At 36.7% G+C, this 12844-nt stretch overlaps 1 protein-coding gene across 11 annotated transcripts in view; it reads right to left on the reverse strand.

The window, feature by feature from the left end:
* Positions 1–12844, reverse strand: part of Gria3 (glutamate ionotropic receptor AMPA type subunit 3) — a 273117-nt gene that overhangs the window by 54803 nt on the left and 205470 nt on the right. For all 11 annotated transcript variants that reach the window (XR_005733696.2, XM_040285043.2, XM_040285039.2 and 8 more), the window contains one exon: positions 3088–3286. Coding sequence is in view for 10 of the 11 variants with exons in the window: in XM_040285043.2 (XP_040140977.1) it covers positions 3088–3286 (199 nt within the window). In the remaining variant the exon portion in view is untranslated. The remainder of the gene's footprint in view (positions 1–3087; positions 3287–12844) is intronic.

A 12844-nucleotide genomic window follows, 5' to 3' on the forward strand; every position in this document is an offset into this window, starting at 1 on the left:
TGACAATAAAGCGGTCGACTTGTTTTTTTTTTAGCATGTGTGCCTCCACCTCTGGTTGGGATATTTAGTTTTGGAGCTGCTGTCTAAGTATATCAGTTTTCAAGTCAAGAGAGTTGATGATAATATTCCAGATGTCTCTCCCAGCTGCATGCGTTTTGCTCAGTCCCTCCCTGTTTTCCTTTATGGAACAGGTCCCTTTGTGCCAGTGACTTTGTGTAAGATGACAGTTAGGGAAAGCTTAGAAAATAAGGAAACAAAGGAATCATTTCAAAATATCACCATTTTAATGGCCGCCTTACCCAGGATGAGTATAAATGTCTGCAGGGCAATTAGAAGAGAATTTTATTTTATTTATTTCTCTGTCTTTAGTGGAAGAACTAGAGGGCTAGCCCTAGGCTGTTTTATGCTATTACTATTGGGTCCCTGTAGTTTCAGGATGGAGTGAAAAAAGGAAGAAATGAACTCATTATGTTTGTAAATGTTGCAGAGGATTTTGTTTTATCCTTTAAAATTCAGAAGGCATGCTATCAGAACTCCCCATTTTTTTTAATGTGTGGGGAGTTAATATTCTTAAAATTGTCTCAATGCCTGGAGATTACTGAGATTTGGGGTTAAGGGGACATCAGTGTCAAGTCAAGGCCCCAGGTGCAGGATGATGTACTCTTGTGGGCTGCCTTCTCTTCCCCATTGGATTCAAGAACGGGGTGGGATAGAGGACATAGTAAGGAAAGTGGCTTGGAACCCAATGGGATGGACCCCTTTATTATATGAATAACATGCATACTCTTTGTTAGGTTTATATAACATTTTCAGTACAAAGCAAGCTCAAATAATTGAGTTTTTCTACTGCTCAGTTTCATTCTTACATCACTAACCTTTCTATGTTTCCCTGAAGGATCACCCCACAGAGTCCTTAATGTTGTCACTAGCAACCATTTGGGAAAAAAGAAAAAGTAGCATGTAGGGGAATTAAAAAATGATTTGCAGTTCCTTATACCTAGAAATATCTGGCTTCTTCTCTAATCAGATTTTCAAAACAGCTCTATTTCCATAGGAATTACTCATTGGCTTTAAAGGTCAGTAGGAATTGGTGAACATTAGAAACCACAAACCAATTAGAATGTAGCAATAGATTTGTTCAGAATTGAATGTTGATTCCAATCCACTCCAGTAATATGCTCTTTAATGAAACCATCATGGAATGGATCAGTAGATAAAGACACAAAATGAGTGGGGGATGGAGTTTCAGTGTGGAGCAATGACTATTTCACCACACTTTTAAGTCTTTGTGCTAACATATCTTCCCAGAGAACCTCCTTTGGCCTGGTATGAGAATGAATGGTCTTTGAAAACTTAATGGGAACTGATGTCATATTGATTACCATTAAAAGCACACCTTTATAATCTCTGATCATTGTTGAAGGAAAAATGTTTTCTAGTAGAACAAATGTCTCTTATCAGAGGGCCCAAGTCTGGTGTCTTGATATCCTAACTGGTCAGTTAATTCATATAGCACTTTCATGCCTACTGGGATGGTGAACATGAGCTCTGTTGAAGGTTGATATCAAATAAGATTTCCATGCAGCTGATCATGTGCTGACTATTCAGCAGATGGAAATCCCTGGCTTTTAGCCCTGACACATGTGAATGATTGCATGGGTAGGAGGAATTGTCCCCAAAAAAGCTTCTGGGATTGCCATAATAGGGAGAGTCAAGGCCAGATTAGTATCAGAGGGTCTGGATATCATTTTGATGCTTCCAACTCTGGGCTCCTCTTCCCAGGTGGAGGTTATGATGTGTTCAGTAAGCAGGTGACAGAGGTGAGATATAGACATCCTGAGCCATGGAAAATTCTTGAAAGGGCTCCAGAATGGATCCTTTCTCCTTCAGGGAGTAAAAACTGTTTTCACTTAATTCTATAATGTCAAAAACACACTCCTCCTTGTTTTCCATGAAATAATTGAACAAATCTCATGGTAATACATGTAGAAATATATTACTTATTTATCAAAATAAGCTGGTTTAGAAACAACATTTGTTTACTCCCTCCTTTGAGAAAAAGTCAGTAATTACACCTGCTCTTCAGTATCTTGACTATTGGTTGGAGAGAGTGGCTAAACTTTTCCTCTCTACCTACTACTCAATTGCTTTTTGGATCATTGCTATAACCAGTTACAGTGGCTACAGTAGAAGCAGTGGCAGTGTCTTCAAGGGGTCCATTTTCTAATCTAAAGCAACCTGTTTTGTTTGTTGGGGAAACTGAAAAACATTTGATTTCTTAAAAACTGTAATGGAGGGGCTTTGGCTGGGACTCAGTGGTAGTGCACTTGCCTGGCATGTGTGAAGCATGGGTTCGATTCATAGCACCACATATAAATAAATGAAGGTCTATGAACAACTAAAAAAATATTTAAAAAAATGTAATGGAGTTTACATAGATTTACTAACTTTTGCTAGTGGACAATTTGCTATTCCCCTAGAGAGATTTGGACTGATGAGAGCAGGGGGAATAAATCTACTCAAAAAATTAAAAGAATTATAAACTTTCCTGTGAATTAAATTATCAGCCTGTATGTTTATACTTGAAACAACTATAATACATTTCAATAGAAAAATCCATGTCTAAAATAGAATATGTACTTTCTTCTAGTCCATTACTTGTCAGAGTCTTAGAGTCAATTACCTAACTTCTGTGAACTGCTGAAACATAAAATCACTGCTTTTGTAAGAGTTATAAGAAAGAGAGATTTAGTTTAGTTCTTTCATTATTCAAGTAAGGCAACCCAAACTGACACAAGTTAAATGACTTGCCCAAAGACAAACAATTCCCTTGTGGCAGGGTTGGGATTCAAACCTAGGAGTTCAAACTCAGTGCTCTCAACATGTCACCTGTTATATCTCACATGAGTATTAGTTCTAAAGGTTAGTGAATTAGATCACCAACTAAGCAGTACAGTATTTAAGATGCTCTCCTTTGATAACATTCCCTCCCTTTCCCAGTCTTCCCTTGAAAGCACTGTGAATCTGCCTTTGTGAGAAGATAATAAAATAAAAACCAGCAGGCCCAATTAGCTGCAAAGCACTTACTCTGAAAAATTCTTTTGTTGAACCGGAGTCCAGGGTCCCATATGCAATTTCAGTCTGCTTAGCTAGGTCTTCAGCACTCTCTATGGGAGAAACCATTCTCTCCACAGTCAGGAAAGCAGCGAGATTGGCAGTATAGGAAGAAATTATGATCAGGGTGAAGAACCACCAAACCCCTCCAACAATGCGCCCAGAGAGTGATCTACAAAGTAAAACAAAAACAAATCCAGACCCAAAGGGGCCAGATCTCAGTTAAGAAATCCTTATCTTTATTTCTGGAAAGATGAGTAGTTTCAGTACAGCTTATGGAGGAGGGAAGTAGATGATGTGAGAGAATTAACATCAGACAAAAGTCACATGTTAATGACAATACTACATGTCATGATAGTATATGATAGTGCACACAGAATGCTTTTCAGGATTGTACAGGTTTTGTTCTACTTTGTATCTTGAATATCCCTTAATGGTTCATATGTGGAAAGTTTGGTTAGTAGACTGTGGTTTTACTGGGAGGTGGTAGAATCTTTAAGAGGTGGGACCTATCTAGAGGAAGTTAGGTCACTAGGATGTGCCTTTGAAGGGAATATTGGGATCCCAGTACACTTTTCTCTCTCTTGCTTTCCTGCCATCATGAATTGTATGGGTTTCCTCTGCCACATGCTTCCCCCATGATATATTTCCTCACCACAGGCTCAAAGCAAAGTACCATGGACTGAAATCTCTGAAGTGATGAGCTAAAATAAACCTTTTCTCCTTTTAGGTTTTTTACCTCAGTAAATGCTATTAACATAGCTGACTAACACAGGGTTTCTAAACAGGAATTTTTTAATCACAAAAACATTTTTATTATCTCCCACTTACATCTAATAATTTAACCAATTACGTTCTCTGTGAGCTTTATTAAGCACATCTACAGAATACGGCATTATTTAAAGCAAGCGTTTCTTGGCCTTGGTTGCACATTAGAATCATCTGGGATATTTTAAAAAAATAACAGCCAAAAGAAAATAAAAGAAAGGAAAACTCATGCTCAAGTCTACTGGATATCAATTAAGTTAGAACCTGGGAAGTGGAATCCAGACACATGTATTTTTAAAATCTCCACTGGTGACTACAATGTGCAGCGAAGGTTGTGAACCATTGATGTAAGGCAACATCATAGGAGGAAGAGTCAAAAGGCTTTCCATGTGTAAAGAGAAATGGGCAGCTACTAAATTAGCACTATTCACTTTGATTTTAATATATTTAATAAAGACATTATAATTTTGTGGAGTTGATCACCCATGAGGTAAGGAGCTAGATTGTAATGTTTATTGTTATTTCATATAAATGTCTAGTGAGACTCAGGAGATCAAAACTCTTCCCTTTTACAAACTAAACCTTAGCCAGTGAGGGCAGGCCCCAAAATGATGCAGGAAAATACCTGTACAATGGGGTGTGTGAGGTATTAAAACACTTGTTTCTTCCCCCTCACCAAAGTGACCCCCAAAATGATTTTTTCCTGGTCTGCTTATGATTGGAATCATCCTCTGTGGGTCTTCAGAGGCTTTGATCAAAATGTATCACTTCAACAGTACCTATCAGTAGGAAATGTGACAGAAGAGAGGTAAGTTCATAAGGGTATATTTTGTTCTTCAATATTCCTGTGTGTTGGCACCAGCAGGGGCCTTTGTTGAGGTGCAGATTTATAACATCTGAGTGACCAAGAATCTGTATTTCTTAAGCATCTTGGGTTTCTGCAAAGAGATCTTCAGACTAAACAGAAACAAATGTTGTTAATCAGCGATTCTTAACTCCACCTGTACATCAGTATTATCTGGGGAGCTTGAGTCAAAACAGAACAAAAAGTAACTTGCCTAGGCTCCATCCCAGACAAATTAAATAAGAATTCTAGGAGATGGGCCTAAGCAGCAGAATTTTATAAAATTTTTAAGGTGCAGCCAGGGTTGCCAGTTATGGTCCTACAGTATGAGTGCTACTGAGGAGAGGGACTGTGGTATGTTAGGGGGGGCAGCATGAGGGCAATGAATGCTCAATAATGGGTAATGGATTCTATTTAGGAAACTGCATCTCCTTTGCAGTGTTGCTGATGGTTGGTTTGGTCCACAGAAATGAGAATCTGCTCCTTGGGTTTTATAAAATATCGCCACATCACCCCCAGGATAGTTCTGCTATGAGGCAGAACTCCATTCTTGTTAGGCTATGTTCTCCCATGCCAAGAAAAACTCATGGAAAGAGAACCCACTCTGTCATAAAGTCAAGAATAGGCAGAGTAGCCTGGCACATCTCCAGACTCTGTGGGAAGAGGGCAGTTCTGGATGGAGAGCTGACAAATCAAGCTCTTTTCTGTCTGTACTTTCATTTCACTACTTGGAAACAAATTCAAATTCCTGTGTCCCAAGATAACCTTTCTTTTTCAGGCTCTGGAAAATTCAGTTGTTTTAGATGCTACACTCTAGTCAAATACTTTTGGCAGGTGTTTTGATAAATAGTATTCTTTGCTGCTAAACTATAGCAAACCTACTTTTTTTAAAGTTTCCAATTCCCATTAGTCCCTGGAAGCCTAAAACAACCATTATTTCTTTATTTCAAAACATAATCACTTTTAGTTTTTCAGATGTGAAAATCTGCTTTGCAACAGATTTTCCTAACTAATAGTTATACTCTCTCAGGATTTTGTCTTGGAAAATTTCTCTTTTAGTCAGAAGAGGTAAAAACACCTGGATGAGTCAGAAAGAATGTGTCACACTTCCCAATGCTAAAAGTATATATATAGTGTTTGAATTAGGAATTTAGACCTTTCATCTTCATTGTTGCCAGATACATTCAATTTATTCTGGACTGATGTGAGTCTGGAAATAATTTTATTGTATAAAAGATTAATGCTTCAAGGTAGCATCCATAGTAATAGGGTAATAAAAGATGATAACAATAAATTAGTGGTTATCGAGTATTTCCTATATGCCAGACTCTGTTCTAATTGCTTTATATATATATATATATATATATAAAATTTTAAAATTGTCTATCCCTATGGTTAAGGGGTATTTTAAATATAAGCAACAGAGGCATTTAGAGATAAACTGAGGCACACAGGGGGAGAAGTAGAAAAAAAATCTATACTTACATACTAGGGAAAAATGCCCAGAGTTTTATACTACAAAATACCTATATTTTGTATAAGAAAATTCCAGATGGTGTGTAAATCATAGAAGGTGCAATTTTCCTACAAACACTGAGAAATATATTTGTAGCAAAACTGAATATTGTTTGTTACCTGTTGTCCATTTGGATTGGAACCGTGAATGTCAACCTTACATTGAATGATATGTTTTTTTGCCGAGACCAAGGGGAGAACTGATTTTGGAGTAATTCCAGAATCACAGTTTGGTATGAAAAGAGGTATACTCTGTTGCTCAGAATACTAATGGTACTTTATGCATTGTCTACTTGAAATGTGGAGAAAATACAGTAATTTATTGAAATTACATTGTGCCATTTTATTGAGGCTAATGAACTGTGGCTATGTCTGTCTGATCTAAAATCAAGCCTGCACATCATAATCTGGTTATTTTGGCCACCTTAATATTGACTCAGATCATCATGTGGTTGATCTGAATGACTCAGCTGAGATTGGTTGTTGACATGACTGAAAATAAACCTAAATGCAAAATGGTCATTTTCATGTCATCTTGTCTACCTGGTATTGACTTTGGTAATTATGTGGGTAATATACAGCCAGTCCCTCCATATCCTCAGGTTCCTCATTCACAGACTCAACCAGCTGAAGATCAAAAATACTAAAAAAATTGCCTCTGTACTGAACGTGTACAGAATTTTTCTTGTCATTATTCCCTAAGCAATAGAATATAGCAACTATTTGCATACCATTTACATTATACTAGGTACTATATGTAATCTAGAGATGATTTAAAGTATATGGGAGGATGTGCATAAGTAATATGAAAATACTATGCCACTTTGTATAGGAGACTTGAGCATCTGTGGGTTTTGGTATCCATAGGGGGTCCTGGAACCAATCCCTGGTACCAAGGGATGATTGTACTTATGCGCATGGAGATTTTGGGTGAGTACCCACATAGAAATGGTATAATAATTTTACAAACCTCAACAAAGAGCTTCTGTGGAATCAGAGTGGAATGTACAAGGTTGCATTCAACATTATCCTCTGAAGACAGTAGTAACTTTGACAAAAGATTTGGCAGATTTTCTACCACTTTCTTTTTTTGTTTGACATGAATGCTTAAATGTTTTCACTAACAAAATGTGCAGGGGAAGCCACAGGGAAGAAGCTCCATAAGCATTTTTACATTTCCCTTTTCTCATTAGTGAAACTATAGCCACTTAAAACCACATTTCACATGGAGGCTATATAAAAAGTGACTGATGGGTCAATCCCATCACATTTTATAAAGGACCTATTAAAACAAGACAAGACTTTATAGTTGAGTTAAAAAGACCTGTCATTTTCCAATTCCTTTCTTTCCACTAATGTAGCTGCAAATGTTTAACATTCATTTCAAATAGTTTTGTTGCACAAGATAGATTTCAAGGTTAGCATAATGAAATGACTGTAAAATGCTGTACATTTAGTATTTATAAATGCACCATAGGAGTATATAATGCCTTTTGAAAAAAAATGTAAGAGGAGTTGTGAAGTTAATGAAAGTAAATTAGTAACAAAAGAAAATAGAATATAAAACATTGCAAAATATACATATCAGATAATATACAACGTTCTTGTTATCTGTAATTGTTAAGAAACTGGAGTTTGAGTTAGTAATAAAATGTGTTTTATGACATCTAACATGATAATAAAAGTGAGCTATGTGCTCTAACCTTCCTCCTGTAAGTAAATTTTGTAATCTGCACTTTACTAGCTTTACAAGATGAAGAGCTGGAACTAAAAACTGCGTCTCCTTTGTACAAACTCTTTATCATTCTTTTTTCCCCTTCTTTTTCCAAGTATGTATCATTTCTACATTCCATTCAATGCTGGGTCTGTGACACATTTGTAAAAAATGTGCAGAATCAATCTTTGGCTCATAGTCTTCTCTGATAGAAATAAGTAACCATGTCCCAAAGACAGAAAGCTACAGCTTTCAGCCAGGAAAGTTGTGAAATAGTTCTAATAAAAATCCTGCTATTACATCACTAATTTATTGCCACATCACTACTGCTTTGAAGTGAATTTGCAGTAGGATGCAGAGAGTGGTGATATATCAATGGAGGAAAGGATATTGCTTAAATGGGGCAAAAAAAATTCCTGTTGTCTTTGATCCCATTCATTATACACGTCATGTTATGTATTACTCTGCACATACTTTCCATTTTATTTTATTTTATTTTCTAATATCTCTAGTGACATGTTTATTTTATAAGTGGTTCTTATTATAAGAGCTGTTCTTATCTAATGGTCAAAGGAGCATTTTAAACATTGGCTCCTCTGCACCATACACATACTTGCACCCCCAGCACATTAACTATCAGCAGAACTTTGATAATGACAGGAAAAGTTTTGTTTCAGACATACTTTCCATTTTAAAGGAGACTATCTGTGGAGGATCTATGTATAACCTGAACAGATTTCCTGCCTATTTCTACAAATTAATATCTTGGAAACTTGATAGGACCTGGGCATGGTGACATATGCTTGTAATATCAGCAACTTGGGAGGCTAAGGCAGGAGGATTGCAAGTTTGAGGTCAGCCTCTGCAGTTTAGCAAGACACTTGACAACTTAGGGAGATACTATTTGAAATATAAAAACGACTGAGGATGTAGCTCACTGGTAAAACACCCCTGGGTTCAACTTCCCAGGAAAACAGCAAATAAAGAAAAAAGAAAACTTAATGGGAAGTAATACTTCTATAAGAATCTGAATACAGTAATTAATCAGGTTCTAGTTAGTCTGTTCTTCCCATCATTTTTCCTGTAAAAAACTACCCCAACCCTCATCTCTTCAATATTGATAGCCCTCAGATGTCCCTGCAGCTCCACAGAAAGTCAGCAGGGGGAGTGTTTGCCTGGACTTGGACTCTGGACTGCTTAAGTGGTTCTATCAAAGTTAAACAAAGGGAATCAATTTCATATTTGAAAAATGCAACCTCCTGTCAATATCTATAAAGTATGGTAGAACAATACAATCAAATTATTTTCCAGGAGTATAATCCTTAATGAAGGATATTGGGGACCAAGAAGAAATGTTGCTGGTTATTTTTCATCAGAGACCTGCAATTTATACTGACCAGTATTTCACTTGTATTCCTGAGGAGTTTTAGGAACTCAATTAAAAGTGCAATATTATGTGTTAGTATTTGTGGAACTAGAATGATTAGATGAAACCAATTTAATAATAATGACAGGTAACATTTATAGAGTTCTTACATGGGAGCCATTGTGCTTTCCATTTTACTGATGAGGAACTGAAGCTTAGTAAGGTTTAGTAATTTGCTCCAGGTTACACAACTGCTAAACAGATTGTGAATCTGCTGAAACTAACTTCACACCCACAGGCTTAACCACTATGATCTTTCCATCTGGCTGCACTCACTGCCTATCTCTCTATCTCTTGCTCAAGGAAGAGGGTTACATTGACTCTGGTCACATCTTCTCTTGAGTGCCCCCAGCAAGTCAGTTTTTATGTGGATATAACCTCAGATTATTACATTGATTACTTTCTCTAAAGTTGACTCAGCCTCCAGCTTTATGTAGAACAAAATAATTTACTCTGACCAATTACAGTAGTTCAAATATCAAACCTAATATTGATGCAGTCTCTTGAATCTCCTAAGTAACTGTCAATAACTTTATTTGATGGAAATGGAATGATGCCAGCATTTTTCCTCATGATGTCTTATTGCTGATTTTGCAGTCTTTTACTTCAAGTGAACACATGCTCAACAGCATTTTGAATGTTCTCTATTCTACTTTCATTAACACTAGGGCAAAGGCAGAGTTTCTTCAGGGGCTGGGAGACTGGAAAACGGCTTTGAGCATGAGGGAAGGAATGGAACAAGCAATGTGCTTTCAGGTGCGCAGTGGAAGGCAGTGTACTGTTGTGAAAATAATTGTACTGCCAGCTATTAGACCCTCCCTCCATGACTTTGGGTTCCATCATGGTCACGTCTTATTTTTTGATGGGATAGGTACTGGGGATTGAACCTAGGGCACTCCACCCCTGAGTTATATCCTAGTCCTATTTATTTATTTATTTATTTATAAATTTGAGACAGGATCTTGCTAATTTGCTGAGGCTGGCCTTAAATTTGCAATCCTCTTGCCTCAGCCTCCTGAGTTACTGGGATTATAGGCATGCACCACTGTACTCAGCTCCATCACGTCTTTTCTCTGAATACTAATCCTTTGTCTGTGATATGAGAAAAGCAGTGTGAAGTAGAAAGAGCAAGGGTTTTAGAATTGGAGCTAGGCTTGAATCTGGCTCTGCCATTAGCTGTGTGATCAGGTAGATTATTTTATCTGTATCATTTTCTTCAATTTAAAAATAAATACAATGTTCTCACCCTGTGGTAGTATTTTGAGGATTTTGATCCAGATGATAATGTAGGTAAAGTGCCCATACACAATGGGAGCTCAGTGAAGGTTGTTGGTTTGTCCCTAGTAAATGGCAGGCGTTGGACTAATTTCTCTCTGACCTTTCCGCCTGCTCTAATACTTGTTAATTCTACTTTAAATGTGAATTGCTTCCATTTTGAGAAAAGTCAGAGTGTACAATGTATGCTCACATTCTGGGCTTTCTGGAGAGCCTGCATTCCAAATGTGACCATTAAATGGAAATAATGTATAATGCTGGTGTTTGCAGTCAAGGCAACCACAAATCTCAGAGTGCAGCTATGTTATTATCAGGGATTTTAAAATCTGTTAATAGAGAAACACATTATAGTGGGCTTTGCTGTTATACAACTAAGCCCAAATATATAATCGATAGAGCTCTCAAGACAAGGAGAAACATGTTTCTTACTGGTATATAATAAATAGAATAATATTTTATTAAGAAGCTTAAAGATATAATTTTTTTTGAAGGACACAAAAGACTATCAGAGGAGGGATCACCCGTAAGGTAGAAAATACAGAGCTTATAAAGGTAATAATTTATCACTTGAAAGTACAATTAGGATAGTACTTGTTACTTTAGACAAGTGTTATTCTGTAGGCTGTGTGCCCTATTGCTGGGCTGAGTTGTGACCAGCATTTAAAAAAAATGCAGTGATACACTGTAAGGCTAATGTTTGTTGGAACTTTTGTTATATACATAAATGTGTATTGAGTCATGATAGAAAATTTCTTTTTAAAAATTTATTTTTAGTTGTTGACGGACTTTATTGTCTTTATTTTTATGTGGTGCTGAGGATTGAACCCAGTGCCTCACGCATGCTAGGTGAGCACGCTACCACTGAGCCACAACCCCAGCCCCGGAAAAATTTCTTATTGTGGGTTACCAGTCAAAAATTTTGAAAGCCATTGCCCTATATGACAATATGAGGAATAGCATATTAAAACTCTGTACCTTGAAAACATTATTTGATGTTTCAATTCTTCTACAAAATTTAAAAAAAACCTGCTTCAACATGTCATTTTCAGGTCATCATCTTGGAATCTTGGAGTTATTGCTTAAACCAATATGCATAAATACTTCCAAAAATGGCTTTTGAAGAAACTGGTTTGAGCCAGGCATGGTGGTGCACACCTGTAATCCCAGCAGCTGAGGCAGGAGGATTGAGAGTTCAAAGCCAGCCTCAGCAACCGCAAGGCACTAAGCAACTCAGTGAGACCCTGTATCTAAATAAAATAAAAAATAGGTCTGGGGATGTGGCTCAGTGGTTTAGTGCCCCTGAGTTCAATCACTGGTACTAAAAAGAAAAGAAAACAAAACAAAATCTGTTTAAGTATTATGCAGCACTCTAGTGAGGACAACACAAATTTAATTTTGAAAATTCACTTACAGAAACCAGTAAGATCTTCAACCTTGATGACTCTAGCATTGTCTCAATACAGAGCACCAGCCATGTTAAAAGTATTTCAATTAGAGAATCATTCAGAAACTTTAGTCTCTTTCTTATTTTGTACCAGAAATTGAATCTAGGGGTGCTTAACCACTTTTTCTTGAAGTGAATGTTTCAAAAAAAAATTTAAAAAGAGAATATCAAGTCAAATGAACTCCCAGATAATATTGCAAAATGATACACTTTCTGTAGACAAAAGGAATAGGAGGTGAAATAATTGGAGAATTTGACCAAGCAGATTGAGGGTGGCAGAAAATGTATGATTGGGATGTACGAGTTTTGGCCCACACAGTCTATTCAAAAAAGTTGCTTGAGAGGGTTACCAGTAAGTTATACTGCCAAGCTTCATTTTTAATATTTTGTGCTCTGAGTGGATAATCTCAAAAAGCAGTATGCTAGAAAAACTGAGTAAGGAACTTCTAAGTCTTTATAATCTAAACCAAATTCCCTATATTATAGTTGTTCCACATCCTTGTCACCACTTAATATTATTGTCTGTCTTTTTGATTGTAGCCATTCTGGAGGAGGTGTAAGGGATCTCATTGTGGTTTTAGTTTGCAGTTCCCTAATGACCAATGATATTGAGCATCTTTTCATTAACCATTTATGCATCTTCTTATGGGGATTGACTTCTCAAATCTTTCATCCATTTTAAAAATTGGGTTGTCTTTTTTTATTGATTTGCAGCAGATTGCTATATGTTGTAGATATAATTCT

The sequence above is a fragment of the Ictidomys tridecemlineatus genome, chromosome X, assembly GCF_052094955.1.
Source record: "Ictidomys tridecemlineatus isolate mIctTri1 chromosome X, mIctTri1.hap1, whole genome shotgun sequence".
Lineage (NCBI taxonomy): Eukaryota > Metazoa > Chordata > Mammalia > Rodentia > Sciuridae > Ictidomys > Ictidomys tridecemlineatus.